Source organism: Lagopus muta, chromosome 13 (genome assembly GCF_023343835.1).
Source record: "Lagopus muta isolate bLagMut1 chromosome 13, bLagMut1 primary, whole genome shotgun sequence".
NCBI classification, from domain to species: domain Eukaryota; kingdom Metazoa; phylum Chordata; class Aves; order Galliformes; family Phasianidae; genus Lagopus; species Lagopus muta.
The window spans coordinates 15372483-15389621 of NC_064445.1; the positions used below are offsets into that span (position 1 = coordinate 15372483).

The 17139-nt window shown below is 42.2% G+C and overlaps 1 protein-coding gene across 6 annotated transcripts in view; it reads right to left on the reverse strand.

The window, feature by feature from the left end:
* Positions 1-17139, reverse strand: part of STAG2 (stromal antigen 2) — a 70391-nt gene that overhangs the window by 31257 nt on the left and 21995 nt on the right. For all 6 annotated transcript variants that reach the window (XM_048959394.1, XM_048959388.1, XM_048959391.1 and 3 more), the window contains 5 exons: positions 6225-6369; positions 4270-4348; positions 3503-3664; positions 1838-1934; positions 479-555 (listed from right to left, as the gene is read on the reverse strand). In XM_048959394.1, the coding sequence (XP_048815351.1) occupies positions 479-555; positions 1838-1934; positions 3503-3664; positions 4270-4348; positions 6225-6268 (459 nt within the window). In that variant the 5' untranslated portion in view covers positions 6269-6369. The remainder of the gene's footprint in view (positions 1-478; positions 556-1837; positions 1935-3502; positions 3665-4269; positions 4349-6224; positions 6370-17139) is intronic.

The window sequence follows — 17139 nt, forward strand, 5'->3', positions numbered from 1 at the left end:
ACTGCAAAATAAGCAAAAAGGCTACAAGTCCCCAAAAGCACAAAGTACTGATGCCTTTAACAGGAAGCATGACCAAATTAAAAAATACACCACTTACAGATTAACGGACACACTGAAATAAATACAGCAAATATTTCACAAGTTCCTTAAAAAAGCCTTTAAGGGCCTCACAAACACAGGGAGGTGTGGAGGAGATGAGAGGAAGCATGTCATAATGCCCCACAGCAACGGGAGTTCCCACTGTTCTAAAACTGAGCAGCAGATATTGATTTCTTTACCCAGGAATAAGCCAGCTCATATACACACACAGCCTTCACTGAATTTGTAGGACTAAGAAATACAATTTTCCTTCATGAGGTTTTGACACTTTTATGGTTATTCTTACACTCGAAAGAAACCTGCAGCAGCACGATCCAGTAAGATTAGGACAGGTTTAAAAAATAAACAACACACATTCTCAGCACTTTCATTAAATTACCTCATCAAATTCTTCTGTCATTTTCCGGATTATTTCAGAATTCTGCATGTGTCGGAACATCTCAGCTGTAACAACTCCTGCAATTCAGATATTAGATTATTAACACTTCAACAGGTAGAAGGCAAATGATGATGTACCTCCTGCTATGACCAATTTTCACTCAATCTACAGATTATGGGTATCTTTTTTAGTGATGGGGGTTTTACATTTGATTGCTGGGTTTTGTTGTTGGTTGTTTTGTTTTTTAAAACTAAGTTAAACAGTCTTCAATTTGGCATCTGTAAGAAGAGAGGAATACCAGCAGTTTTCTTGCCACTACATACAATGTGTGCACACTGAAGTTCACTCATTCATTCACATTCAGAAGTCAAGGAAATGTGTACCAGCCCTCTTCATCAGCTGGCAGAACATAATTATCTGATCTTTTTGGATTCAAGATTCTAAATGGTATCAGACAAAATTTTGAACAGTTCCATTGCTACCTATTGACTTCTGCACTGTAATAAATTCAGTGATTTCATGAAATTTCTACTTCTCTTAGCCACAAATTATTAGAGTGCAAAGGGAGATACTGAAAGAAACAGATCTCCTAAAGTTTATTGCAACTGTACTGCAAAATTCAAGACATGTATCATCTCAGAAAGTAGGAAGAGATTCTGTCATTTTGGCTGGTAACAATAATCAAAAGGTCACTGCTCTGGAAAGGACGATTAACATCTCTGAGAAATGCTGTAAGCTCTCTGAAGATTTATACGTGTTATAAGTTTATCAGGAGACACTTGAACTGAGCAAACTACATCCAGTCACACTTAATACTCAAGTGCTGTGACACTGCAGAGTTACCTTCTCATCTTCTAAAGGAGGTAAGAGGGAAAAGAATGGAGGATGTGGATTAGAGGAAAGAAAACCAGAAGCTCCCAAGCAAAAGAAAAATGGAAATACAATCTACTGAAGACAGGCTACCATGATGCTGTCCATAATACCCTGCACATCAAACACTTCTAAAAGGCTACTGAGTGATCTCTGAACACCTCACTGATATGAAATAACTAAATATAAACTACAGCTGCAAGACCAAGCAAGTCAAGTTTATCAACACTAAAACACAGATGGTATTCTGAAATAATACCAGCAATTGAGGAAGATGTGGGAAAGTATTAAGTACCAGGACTCCATTCTCTCCAGTGTGAACACAAAAGATTTAATCTACATTTTAAAGTACTTCTGTAATACTTCTAAACCTTTTCCTCCCCCAGCTCCCAACTTCAGAAATACTATAGCCTACAAAGAGAAAATCATGCTATAGCAGCACATAAGGAGCATATAAAGTAACATTTCAGTATCATTTCAGCATGTTACCTTTGCAACCCGAACACTGAATGAAAAAGTTGATGAGATCAAGAAGTGCTATATCCCTGTCATGTTTGTATGACTCGATCCAGTCATCCACCACAGACTGAAAATAAACAAATACAAAGGCAACGTTTAGCTTTTAGAAACTGAGCAGTTGGTACTATGTAAGTGCTTTCTGTAAGGGATTCTTGGTCCTTACAATAATAGCTGGAACACTGCATTTTTTGACTGATGTAGAACAACATGCTGGACGAGCTTTTACTCATAGAGCACCGCTTTGTCAAAAACAATAATAAAAATAGTGTCATCCATAAACATACACAGGTACAGAAGTGACACCTGCACAAAAAGCACAGGACTACCTTACAGTACCCTCATTTTTTCAAAGAGGAGATCAAAAATAACAAGTAGCTTTTTACAGAAACAGAGTTTTTTGTTTGCTCATTGCTTTAACTTCTCTAAAGATACAACTGTGGTGATCAGTTCCAACAGCTGCAACTCCCTGTGCTCCTCCTAATCGTTACCCCTATGATGAACTGCGCTGCACGCACGTGAGCTGTAACATAATGAACAGTACTGCCCTATGCTGCATGGGCATTAATTGCTTTGTGTTAACTAAAACCAAAGCACAATGACTAGTAGAATGGCAAAGCAACAGAACTGTTCTGCTACAAAACCTTCAAGGGAAGCAAATTAGCAGGAAATATGCAATAATGTTTGTATGGGAACTGCTGAGTCACGGCCTGAACCTCTGATTGATCACCTGAGGCGAGCCGTGAGTCAGCCAGAGGAGCACAGGTGAAGGCAATTCACCTGTGCTGCCGGAAGGGGTGGAACCAGGCTGCACCCCTCCTAGACCTATTTAAGAGCTGGCTACCAGAGGGGAAGGATCTCTTCTGGAGATCACCTCTCTTGGTGTTATGTAGTGAGCTCAGCTGAAGGGTAAGCTCTTCCACTTATTCTCTTTTTGTTATCGTTGTCTGCTTTGCCTAACTCTCTTGATTATATTGTGATTATAACATCTTGATATCTATTGATTATACAATGTTATACGCAGGAAGAATTCATGCACAATCATCTTTAAATCATTCATGTGTATAGTACAAACCATTTACTGCACAAACATACAAAAGATACAGGATACCATTTATTTATTAAAACAAGCAGGAGAGAATCACTTGATATCACGCCCTAAAAGCTGGGGCCTGAAGCAGGAGCCTGCAAGTGCCAAGAGGGCTGCACACAGACCCAGCTTCCTGCATACGTACCACAGAAGCTGCAAACTGCATTTTCAATCCCAAAGATAGCCTTTCTGCCAGGCTGCTGAGGAGTCACATGAGTGAGTCAGCAGGAACTCTCCATGGCTGGCAGCCTCACACTTTAACCCTCTCTTCACTGAAGATGTGCAGAGTCAAGCAAACTCTGCTGATTCATATTTTGAACTTTATTTTATTATACACTTGGATTATTCACATCTGGTACTTAGAAATGAAAAACCAGTTCTTCCAAATTCTAATTTTAACAATGTAAAAACATTTCCTTACCTTAACCAATAACTAAAAGCTACAAAAAATACTTCAAGCTTAATTTTAGTAGATGATCTGTATGGAAAACCATTGTTATATGTAACCTGTACACCCACCCAAGTCTTAGGAATATCCCACGCCTTACCTGCATAGCACTCTTGCCCATTTTAACTACTTCAAACAGCATCATGTTTTCCACACCATTCTGTTGGTGATGTCCATTCATCCGATTTGGACCACCAGGTTTCCCTCCTCCGTTTCCACTTTTCCCCTTTTCTGCAGGTCCTTTTTTACCTTTTTTACAGGTCTGCAATCACACACACACACACTTCTTAAAAATAAACAAAATGATCAACGCTAACGTATCACTTACATGATACAACTATGCACAGGCCTTATGTTATCAAAACCCAGATTTAAAATCTGAAGTTGAGAATAACAGCTGATGCTGACTGATACAAAGACTAACTGGATTCTACAGGTTCCATTTCCTCCTCCTCTTTAAAATCTTTTGGCAATTAAAAATGCTATTAGTGACAGTTAAGACACAAAATGTTTTCCTTGTGTTTAAACAAGATTAATGAGTTTTTAATTGAATTATTGGTTTTTTTGTTTACTTTTCCAATGAAAACAGAGCCAGAATTAATGACACCAACCAGAAAAGACTTCTTATTAGCAGTCTTGAAGTTGAAGTACTGCATTTTTCCCCCATTGCTAGCACCTTCACAGCAGGAAGGAAACATCACGCCAATAATCAAGATCAATATTCCAATGAAAATACAAACATGAACTCTCCCCTCAGAACATTTCAATTAAAAAAAAATTCAATTCTGTCTCAGCTTCACAATGAGTGCTGAACCATTACTTCTACAACACTACAAGTTTTTCAGTGTCCCAGTAAAATGAACGTACTTTTCCTTTGCCTTGTTTTTGGTTTTTTCCTTCAATATCCTCAAAGTCTGTATCGGAAGAGAAGTGTGTTTCAGACTCCCTGCAAGGATAAAAGACAAACCATTTACACATCTTACCAGAATCATTCTTAAATAAACTACATGGAGTCACACCATGCCCTCGGTTCAGTAAGCCACCTCCAACAGGGAAGCCGTCTCTTCCTCCTGTTTAAGTCTACTTTCAAAGGACAAATCGGAGCAAATCCCCATGCTCACAGCTCACCCTGCCTCAGCCAAACACAATCATTTCCTTTTAGCCTCACTGTATGGTTTTCACAGGTAAAGGTCAGCATAAATAGCAGCAAGTTGGAAACTTTGTTTTTGGCATGTGCAAAAATTACAGTGCCTCTGCCATCAAACAGCACTGTTAATATCTGTCATGAATACTTGAGAGAGAAAACACAACAATGAATCCACCACCATCCTTCACAACCAAAGTGTCTCCATACATTTCCTGCTACCTCACTAAGAGACACACTGAGCAGCTCTGTTGAAACGTGCAAGGGAAGAAAGGTCTCAGGTGACATTTCTCCACCAGAGATCATCTGCTGTTCTCTGTAAGGTTACATAAGATAAAAAGATGTTTAATATGATAACTTCCAAAGTTGTTTGATTTCCTACATCATTCATAGATGCTGCATCAGAATGCAAATTCTTTACTGGCCATGTCCAAACCAGAAACAGACGAACAAATAAATAAATCATCTGAATTATTATAAAGTAATAGCTTAGATTCTCTATTTCTGCATTTCCTGTAGGAAACAACTCAAATGATGCCATTAGAGCTTATTTTAACACATACAGCAGTATCAATTCTAGTTGCTATCACAAATTTCTAGTACACCTTTCCTGATGCAATTAAGCAATGTAATCATAAAGATGACCTGGACTGTGGGGAGAAAGACCCATTCAATATATTTACTTCTAACATTCTAAAACACCCTGGAAACCCACGGCTCCCCACTGCTGTAGAACTGCCTGAAAGGAGGTTTCTGTCCTGCCACGTTTATTTTCTGGTTTTGCCAACTATATATTCTGTAACAGATTGGAAAAAAAAAAACCTAAATCTTGCAGAAGAATGATGAGAAACCTTTACTCTTCAATGATTCTTATGGGTTCTTTAAGAGGACAGAGCAGAATACAAACTCCAAATGTTTCATTAAACAATGAACTGTACCCACATGCTAAAAAAACCAAAACCATTACAATTTGCTTTCTCATTAAAAGAACACACACAACCAGCACAAAACTGTGTCTTTCTGGATTTTTTTCCAATCAGTTTAATACATGTCAACAGATTGTTGGAAAGGATTCATGCTAACTTCTTAACAACAAACTAAAAGGAGGGAACTGGATTCTTCTCATCCATTTTTACATTTTGAATACAGAAATGAAATAATTATTGGTTTAAAATACTGTAAATTTTAATACCTATTCTTAAGAACTGGAGGAAGCTTAGCGGTCCCATCAAACACACTTGGCATTTGGGGTTGTAAATGAGCAACTGGGGCAGGTTGCCAAGGGTAAATACTCCAAGGTTTCAACTCCCTATGAAGAGGGAACTTTGAATTTTTGTTACCCCTCAAAGTGTTTCTTACTCAATACCTTCAATCCCAAAGCCACAAGACCAAAAAGTTGATCATGATTGTTTTCTATTAGCAAAGATTAAAAATTGATTTAAAAACAATTAACAAAAACCAAGCGCTTCTAAACTGTTTTATTCACCACTAAATGCTCAAGAAAGAACTCTAACAATGCTTTATTTTCATCAACTTCTCAACAAGAAAAACGATCTAGAACCCTATTCCTCTATTTTGTTTCCAAGGGAAACAACCAGCCGCAGCTCTTACCACTAAGCAGCACACACCAGAAAGTTTAAACCATCTAAATGAAACTAAAAATTCTGGAAGCACTTACTGGAGGAGAGTAAAATCAGTTGGTATTTCTGGAGCTGCTATCATTTCTTTATCATCTTCTGGAACACCACTGTATTAGAAAGATATTCAAAAACCAGGCTGAAGCACAAGCTTACTTTCCTTTCTTCCTTTGTAGCAGTCAACTTCTGCAATTAAAAAAAATATAAAAAATTAAATACAGTTCTTATTTTTTTCTCCCCCCCACATATGAAGAAGTAGAAAAGTTGGAAACAGAAAACATTCAATCACACCACTGTTTCCAACCAAGGCTTTTCCTCTTTAAGATGCTGTGTTTTTGACCCTTCCCGTGATCCTCCTGAAAAGCACCTCCACAAACGTTGGGAGAGTCGCAGTAAAAAGAAATACAACAGCATTAAGTACAAAAAGTTTTTCTCAACAGTATGAGCCATCTCAAAAGGTTTCCACCTATGCTTTGAAAGTAACTTTTTTTCCTAAGTCTGTCCTAGACTGAAGTCTGAACTTCAGTGCCGCTCTCTGCAGAGCCCAGGCTCTACCATCAGCACTCAGACACCGTGGCTGAACAAACCAAAAAGCAGAACTGATGCTAAACTTAAAGCCCAGTGTGAGCACCCCTAAGGACATTACGCACATCAACTCCTCTTCTCCAAGGTGTAAACCTGGCCAACACTTAGTGCAAAGACAGGCTCTCTTAAAGTCCTTATAACCCAACAAGCTACTTCACTGCCTTCCCTTAAGAGCCAACAATCTGGGCTTCTAACAGTTTGAACATGTAAAGCAATTGACATGCCTCAAGCAACATCAAGGAGGAAAATACTGCCTATAAATTATAAGAAAGAAAATCTTCAGAAATAGCATAACACCTTACCATGAAAACTTAAGACTGCAAAATCCTCGTTTTTCAAGTTTTTTATAATATTATCAGTTCCTCTTTCATTTTATTTAACTCACTTTCCCATCCTTAGGAGGAAAAGAAATCACTGAATGCTTCAAATATGAAACTGCACCATGCATACCGAAACCTCCTATGCCATCTGCCTCCCTCAAGATAAATTCCATGCAGATCAGTGAAGCCCAAGATTCAGGTGTTTGAAGTCACAACAGCAAGGAGAGGAACCTTCAGAGCTGGAAACTGCTGACCGTGCAGCATGCTGGGCTGATGAGGTATGTGTGGGAAGGATGTCACTTCGGCATGCTAAGTACATTCTGCCTGCTGTCTGGCAGCAGTGATTCCAAGCCTGCATTTCAGCCCAACACACAGATCAAGGCTGCACATTTATTCCTGCAAATGCTGTGTGTGAATGCTAGGGGCCACTGCAGCTTCCAGAATTTGAAGAGCTGAGAGAAACCATCAACCCTAAACTTATCTCATTCTGCTTCTTCACATTTCATACGGATACAAAATGTGGAGACAAAAACCAGACTGGAAACAAACAGCTGTGAAGGGAAGTTCAGGGTAGGCAGGAGAACCCCCAGACAGCCTACAAACGCCACAGCCAAGTGCAGCCAGAACACAGATCAACGTTTTCAAAGCACAGCTCCTGCAGGGCACTATCACTGCTGCCAGGGCCCCTGCCTACAGCACAAAGCACATCGCGCTTCTGTCCCCGGGCCTGGACTGCATCCAGCCAGGACATCAACCTGCCTGGGAATGGCTGCCGCCCATCTCCCGAGGGCTTGTCAGTCAGCACCATCTGCTGTAGCTCCCCACTAACACGGGGCAGAACACATCCCAAGAATTCTATTCTATCCCAAATCACCCAGACGGGCTGGTTCTGCAGGGGGGAACCCAGCATGCAGCCACCAGCGGGGCAAGCACTGGTGTCAGCACAGTCATCTGCTCCTTGCATGCATGATGCAATGCTCCACGCTCAGGATTATAATTATTCCAACTGTATCATCTGTGTAAGTCTGTTTTTTGAGAGTCAGACGAATACTGTAAAGAAAAAAAGTAACAAAAGTACATGAGAGTCCGGGCAAATGACCAAACTGCATTTTCTAAGTCAACAAGTCAGACCAAACCATGAAACCTGCTGCCTGTGGTTTATACCCAATCGCTCATCTCAGGACAAGCAACAGAACAAGACAGGAAAAATGGCACCGCCAGGGCACAAGAACAGGTAAGAAACACCACGGTCCTCTAGGGGCTGAACAGTTTAACAACTAAGAGTTAACGTTCAGAGAATTCCTCTTGAAGGAAGAAGAAAAAGTTTGGCCTTCATGAGTGCAACGTGGCGCTGGTCTTAATGGAGAACTGTACTTAGGTGAGTGCCCTGCAAGAATACACAAGGTAAGACTGTAAGGGAACTCCAGCAGGAAGCCCAGGCCCCAACAGTGCCCAGTACAGCTGTAAGGGCCCCAGGAAAGTCCCAGAGCTGTGGCAGGCAGCCAGGCCAGTCCAGTGACCCCAACCAGCAGGGCCTAAAGGAAGCTGCCTGAAAGGAGCCTGTCTGCTGTGTTACTCTAATCACTATTTTTTCCCATGAACACTTCCACTGACTTTGAACCCAAAATGCAGCTGCCATGATGTTCCACACAAGAAATGCCACAACAAGGCCACATGCTACGAAGAGCCGCGTGCTGACCCTGAAGTTCGCCGCATCCCAGTTTCACCAGCACTCTCTGACACTGGGCCAGCCTCTCCCCAGCACCCCGCTCCCAGCAGTGCCACTGGCCATGCCCTGCTGGGCGGCTCTGATGGGCCACACACAGCCCTGGCCTGGGAAACTGGTGAGAAATGAGAACTGCTCACAGAAGCAGAGCATTTCAGTTTCTGAAATACCAAGCTCTTCCTAGAGCAGGCTGAAAGCAGGAAGGTGACATTCATGCAGATCCCATCCCAAACCTGGAAATCCCCCATAGCCTACTGACATGCAATGAAAAGCACATCCTTTTAGTAAGTTAAATCCACCTCCAGTGCATCACAAAATGCAGTTCTTCATATATATATATATATATATGTATATACATATATATATATTTGCATATTTGTATGTTCATAGGATCTCAACTTTAATTTTCCTAAGCAGATGATGAAACCTCTCAGACTACGGAAACTTTCAGGAGTCATTCAACTTTGTGAAATCATAATTAAATTATTAACTATAAAAAGAAAATGTATCCTGCTGAAAGATCACAAGGTGGAGCTCTAGCCTCAAGCTAACTGAAGGAACTCCAGGAGACAGGTCAGCCAGAGGTTGACCCAGTTATTTCTCTGCAATAAAATTCATAACAGATTGCCAAAACAGCAATAATACTGCAGCACATTTCCTTCAGATGTATATTTCAATTACAGAAGGACGCCGGAAGATCCCCCTCTTCCTGAAATTAATGCACGCACACGGCTGATTCCATGGCAGACGTGCACCTCGCTCCTGCTGTACAGGCAGGCTCTGGGAGCAGAAAAGTTTCAAGATATGCTTTCTTCGTAGAAGCAAGGCAGCTCCTTACTGCAGCAGCCTTTGGCATTTTGCTAACGATATGTCTGTGAACTAAACAACAGGGGATCGACAAAAGGAGCGCAGGAGCACTAATACCTTGCTAGCTCAACGTGCAACAGTTTCTATTTAAAAATCTGACTGTTTGAAGGAAGTGCCAAGCATGAGCTACGTAAGCACCATGTGCCTCCACTGGAAATCTGTTCTAAATGTCAAAACGTACTTATCCCCAAAACACAAAGTAGGTGCAGTCAACTCAAATCTGTTGGTGAAATGCTGTGACCCAGCAGAGGCTGACACAGCAAGCAGCCGGTGCTGAGCCACCTGCCACCAGCAGGCCAAGGAAACACCAGCACCACCCAGCCAGCAGCCCTCAGCACGGGAGCACGCATACGAACAGCACAGACAGACACACAAAATGCAACGAATCCTGAGACCTGATCCACAACCTGGGTTTTATACTCTTGTGTAATCACACTAATACGAGTGTGCCTGTATAACAATTTGGGTGGAGGGTAAGGGGGGCTGCTTTGAGGGGTTCCCCATACACACACACCTTTTTTGTTCCATTTGTTTCCCTCTCTTTCCCTCTTTTCTTTACAAAGTAACTCAGCAGAGCGATACCTCTTTTCATTTTCCGGACAGCAAAGAGATACAAAGTTTGGACATGGCTCCACGGTCAGGACAAAGATTGAGGAAATGCAGAACGACTGCTCAGAGGTGCATTGATTTTTCACTGAAATTCAGTTAATCATATATAAAAAGCAGAGACCTTGCTTCCTTAATTCAGAAAATTAGAGGACTTCGGAGGATGCTCTCAGCTGACTGAAGAACAGTTTGCTGCCTGAAGAAGTTTGTCCCTGAATTATTTATCTGTCCGTGAAGGAGAGGTGATGATTCTTCAGAACCAATTATGCAGCAGCAACAGTTAAAATGTCAGCCAGACGAGATTTACATCAAGGACCAAAAGTATTCCCAATAATTTCTTTGAGTTGTTTCACAAGAAGAAAGCCGGTATAAAATAAAGTGTGCCCCCCAATATGTACTGAGCAATCAGAATTTGTTTTCATAAAATATGGTTCATTTGTTTCCAAATAATTATACTTTTTTTTTTTTTTAATTACAAATAATCTGCATTCAACTTCCTAAGAAGACTACAGAAGGGATCTTTAAGCAAGACTTTGAGCACCCACTTGGCGTTCCCCACAGGCCTGAAAGTGTGCATTATTTCTACCAAAATTAAACAACAGCCAACTAGCTGTAAAGCAATTTGGTCATTTGAGTAAAACACAGAAAACATACTTCGAGTAGCACTCTATATTGTAACAACCGCACTTTAACATGATTTAGTTCTAACTGTATCAGCAGTTTGATCATATTACGATAGCATAATCAAGACTAAACTGAACAATAATGCAATTAAAACCGTTAGATGCGTGGCTATTTTTGTGCCATTTGCCCAACAAGTGAGCCCTGCAAGTGCTTCACAAGCACACACGATGCAGCAGCCTCAGCCCGCGCTGCCCCACACAGACTGGGTCTGCTGCACAGCAGTGGCTTGCAGCATAGAGCTCAGGGCACAGCTAACATCCCAACACAGAACCTCACAACCTACTGCCATCAAGCTGCCATTTTTCTTTTGTCTTTTATAAAACTTTCTCTTCAGCTGCAAACAGAATTCTGAAAGCAAAACCCTTATTATTTCATCTTTGTGCGGTTCGCTCTCCATCGAACCAAGCTGCAGCACCAGGGTGGCTCAGACCCACAGAGCTGGGACCAAAGAAAGCACCAAGAGAAAGAATGGCCAACCCGAGCCCTCGTGACACCGCTGCTGACCTTCCCACCTGACCCTGGGGCCGGTCCTGCAGCCCAGCTGGGCTCCTATCTGCAGCCCCACAGCAGAGCCCCACGCACCACCAGGGCCCACGTCCTCAGAGAGCCACCCCACCAGCACACACCCTCCTTCTTTTTCCTCCTGAGCTGCCATTACAACTGCACAGCAGTTTGCTTCTTACCGGCCCCAAGGAGCAAAGCACAGCTCGCCACTGGTGGAGAGCAGCCAGGAAAGAGCCAGCAGTGGGAGAACACAGGTCCCCAGAGACAAAGCACAAGCTGGTCAACAGAGAAGCCATTTTTTCCCACAGTTCAGTGAGCTCAAAGATTGAAGGGGGCTGTTCAAAGATGTGAGAGAAGTCATGCTAGAACCTAAAATGAACGGTTTGACTCTTCAACCTCTAAAGGCTTACTTTAGTGACCAGCACATGGGGACCTCTGCCCTAGCCAACAACTGCCAACGCTGACTTTCCTCACATCATGAGTGGTGCCCCACTCTTACAAATACTTTTTAGGCTTCTGCTGCTTTTATAAAATAAAAGATTCTATGAATATTTGGAATATCTCTTCTAAAAGGAAATGAGTTTGCTACAGTGCTTCACAGTCATGATTTTTCATAAAAGTACCACTAATAATATCAATTCCCTCAACACAGTAAGTGAAATGCTATTCCGTTGTGTAAATACTGTTTGGGTTTGAACCAAATGAAGTTCCTATGCCTGCATTTATTCATATACACTGTCCAGTGAAGTGTTTAAAACAAATGATGCAGGCATTACAGAATACTGAAAAATGAATCAACTGTACAACAAATGCAACAGTTGCCCTCGTCATAGGAAATAATACTTTCTACTTATTCTGCCCAACAGCATCCCTGAGCTTCTCTAAAACATACCTGAAATTCCCAGCTGGGTTTTAATTGGTTTGGATGTACCTAACAAGGCAAAGGAAAGATAACAAAAGGAGAAGCTACACCTCATTGTGCCTGCCACATCCCTCCTGCCAAAGGAGAGATGGCTTCCAGATGTTGCAGTCCGACTGAGTGGAAAATGAGGCTCTTAGGAGGAATATCCGCCAAGTCAGATGACAACCGAAGTTTGAAAAAAAAAGAAAGGAAGAAAAGCCACATATGCCTATTTTGACAAGCCAAAAGTAGTACTAGAAGCACTCACTAATTTATGACACAACCAGCACACCTTGCAGCTGCCTTAATGCCCAGTTTCCAAACTGAACACAGAACATACGCTCCTTTGCCCCTTTGCAAACAGACTCTTCAGAAATGCATCACCCATGAAGACATTGGCTCTTGCCAAAGCTAGAGCTAAAGCACTGTCCGCAGTGAGCAGGTGATAGCCAGCTAGGCAGCAGGACACAAGAACGGAACACGCACTGCTTCCATGTACAGCCAGCAATGGTGTGAGATGGCAGCACCCTGCAGCAGTTGGGTTTCCAGCAGACAAGGCATTCCATCCAGCAAACTCTGCTTTTTCTTGTGCTCCCACTGACCGCTGTGAGCCTGCAAGTTGTCTCACTTTGTTGGAAGCTCAGCTTTCCCTGCTGCCACAGAGATTTTCTTCTTTGAAAAGCCCAGGTCAGCAGGCAGTTTGGGCCTAACAACAACTGTGTTCAGCTGTAAGATCTAGGAGGGAGGCTACATGTACATGCCACAGCAGCATCACTGCTACTTGGAGACACTGCCAGCTTTACAAACACAAGAAACGCCTCCAAAATGAAGCTACTGAGAAGTGCAAAGTAAAATCCTTCCACCACAGCTCCCAAGCCAGCTTCTCCAGCACGTGGACAGCCCACATTTCCCCACCCTGAGTGTTCTGCAGCAGGAGAGAAGCAAAGCACAGGTTGGTTCTGTGCTTCGTCAGCTCAGATCCACCAGTTTATTAGCAAAGCTTCAACACTACATAAAAACAGCTCAACTGCTTCCAGATGACAACTAAAGAGACCAAGTCCAGCACAGAAACAAGCACCAAAGAGTAAGCAGAAGTCAAACTGCAACTGTCTGAGTCTGAAGAAAAATGAAAAGAACCCTCAGCATGGGACCAACTGATACTTTTGAGTCTCCAGATGAACTAATCCACAAACTACTCAAACAAATCCAGATCTCCCTACCGCAGCCAAGGCCCACCTGCAGCAGACCCTGTCCCTTCACTGGTCTCTGCCTTCTCTAGAAGCAACACACCCACCAAGTCCAACTCAGTGCACATCTGTATGTGCACTTTGACTTCCTCACATTTTCTTCTAGGATACACTCTGAAGATTTGGACGCTTAGGGGCAGCTTTCACCAGCACAGACAGTGGCAATATCAAGTGTTCCTCCCCATACTTACACTCTAGATCCTAACTTTTGAAAACGAATGGGAAAACCATATAGGTATCCTTGATGTGTAAGATAAAGAAGCAAGCACAGACCGAAGACAAACCCCAGTTTTCCTTATGCTCATTGAGCCATCAGTGCGCTCCCTTTCCCTGTGCACCATTCTGCTCCCCCACGGCTCACCTGACCCATGGCCAGGACTGGTTGGGGGGTTGTCCTCAGGAAGCTCTGCTGGATCACTGTGGGCACCAGCAGCCTTGCTGCTGTAATGCTAAAGTCTGCTTACAGTGAAATTCCAAAAACCACCATTCCATCACCACCAAGGTGAACCATCTCAACTCAGATGACAAGCCAGCTCGTGCAGAAGACAACTAAATAGCACAAATAAACCTATCCCATTAGAAAGGAAAAAGGAGCATTTATGAAAGAAGGAATAAATATGTTTCCACATCCAGACCAGGCAGCACAACAGCTACAAGCTAAGCCTTTCCCTAAGTGGATTATGGCTCTTCCAAGGATCAATCTAAATAATCATCCTTATAAAATAAAAATTCGAGCAACCACTCAAGTATGCGAAAGTTCTTTCAGCCCCTAAAACGGAAGAGATAAAGGTAAAAATCTTGTTACTTTCACTACAAACTTCTCCCTGCAGTTCTGCCAGCCTCAGAACATCTGCGCTCCATACAGCCTCAGTCACAACATCAAGATTTTAATACTCAACATTTTGTTCCTGTTCTACTTCATAACATTTGGGCTAAAATCCCAATGGGTTTGTTCGGAGATTTTCAGCACTGAATACTAATTTTATATGAAACAGCAGTTGTGATACGCATGACTTTCCCCCACACAGTTTAGAGAACTGAATATACCCAACAATGTGGAACGATAATAATCCATTAATGGGTGAAAAACACATATCACCAAGTCTAAAGAGCATCTTCTTTTTCCTTTATTTAGCCTATAACAGAATGCTCTTACAAGAACTTTGAGAGAGACAACTGATGCTGGAATCTCTTTTACAGAGACCTAGAGTTAGCTACTGAAACCCACTGAACATCCAGAGGATGTCTGCTTGCCCACTTGGATACATCCTAAAAACACTGCAAAAATACTGGCATTATTCAAATCAGTAAGTTGTTCCAACTCCGTAATTGCTAATTTGTGGCAGGTAACAAACTGCACTAAGTGTGAGAGCTACGATATACCATGCCTGTATTGTAAGAGCTAACATGAAGTAGCCGAATAATTTCTTACAGACTAAATTCATTTTAATAAGCAAGCTGACAAATAATGAGAAACTCCTGATGTGTATAAAATATTCTGAAGCAAAGGTCAGAGAGCCTTGTCCTGAAATTATCTTCTCATCAGTCTCTCAAATGCAATGCATTAGGCACCTAAGGGATACAGGAGCATCCACTCCATACAGATCTAAAATACAAAAACGTACAGCTTGTTAAATCAACCAAAACCAACCTTTGGTTTCTTCATTTAATGTAAAAAGGAAAAAAAAAAGTACCAAAAAATGCATCCTTACAAATTCATGACGTAAATAAACCTAGCTAGTAGCTCCCTCCTCCTTCGGAAGGGAGCTATAGCCTACAGCTAGATTTAGATTTTGTTAAAAAATTACTGGTTGCACCATGGAAGTATCATATTCTGTTTTCTCTACCTGTTTTGCTTGAGCAATGTTGAATACACAGAATACATGTTTAAAGTCACAACTGTTGCACTCACTAGCTCAGCAGTGCAGGAGGAGCTACTGAGATGAGATGAGGCAGGGCATGCTCACTCTCTTACTCCTGCTTTCAACCTCTAAAAAGCAAGGAAGCAAGGAGCAGCACACCACATGGCTCCAACAAGCCACCCGTGCTGGGTACAAGGGGCACGAGGCAGGATGCCGTGACACACAGAGGTGTCTGGGGACCAGCAGGAACCCATCGCATCCCAGCACCCACCTCACTGGTGAGAGAAGTCCGAAAGCTGGCTGCTCAGGGCTTTGGGCTGTCTTGTCTTACAGCTGAAACAAAAATGCAGGTTCAGGTGTAAGCAAAGAATGTGAACTGCCGTTTTTACCATTTTCACTGCCTTGGGGAAAATTAGCCAACTAGGCCAAATATCATACCACCGAAAAAAGAGAACAAGTTTTCACATTTCACATGCTCTGGTTTGCAGTCGGATCTATTAATGACAGATCATCTCTAGTGGCAACTGAAGCTAACATCTATTAACGACAGACCATCTCTGGTGACAACTGAGGCAAACGTCCCGAACTCAAACACAGAGAACTGAAGAGCTGACAAGTCCCACTGTGCTGCACGCGTGGCGCCCTGCAAAGAGGCTGCAAAACTGCCAGCTGTGTGCCTGGAGCCAGCAGGAGAACCTGGAGCTGCCCGCCCAGCCCTCGCACCAAAAGATGCTGCTGCTGCCCACTGCAGCCTCTCCTTATTTAATATCAGAGATGTTTCACATCTTGTGGCGTCCAGTTGATGACTGCATTTGATCTACCAGTCTGAAATTATTTCTAACGATTGTCAGAAGAATTTGTTGGAGTGCGAATGCTGCATCTCCCACCTCATCTTCCCCAACAATCTCTGCAGTCTCCCAACTACCTGCCTTCCTGCCCTGCATTCCTGTGCTCTGCCCCAAGGACATCTCCCCACCTCCTCACTTCAGCTCAGCTGCTGAAGACCAGCATTCTATTGAGTGCACAGGGCTTTCTCAGCCCTGCTTTAGTTTCCTTAACTTTTCTCAGTAAGCAGTAATTCCAAGTACTTTAAACATTTGTGAAGAAGAGAGATGACTTCGAATGGGAAAAAATTCTTTTAGATGATTTTCATCTTTCTACTCCTTTTTAATCTTGTTTATCACTGAAATTATGCAATACTTAAATAAGAGCCAATCCACTTTCTCTAAACCACATGTTTAAATTTCTGAAACACAAAATTAATCTAGCTGAATTTCCCCATGTTGTTATTCAAGAGCAGCGTTTGTGCGACTTAATTAGCCAGCCATCAATTACACGACTATTTGTTACTCCTGTGCTGAACTCAGCAGCCCCGCTCTGACTTATGGCTAACAGATGTTGTTAGCAGCCTATTCCCACCAACAGCTCCTGATCACCACTCAGATTCTAGAACCAAACCATAACACTTAATGCAAATAAATGGTTTTAACCTCACCCTTCTTCAAAATTATTTGCTGCTTATACCAATTTTGCAGCTACTGAAACCAAGGTCTACTTAAAAACACAAAAAAATCAATTACGTATAGCTTGTTACCAAGGAGCTAGAGCTATTCATGGTGGGGAAAAGGAAGACTAAAGCACAATAACTGAAGTA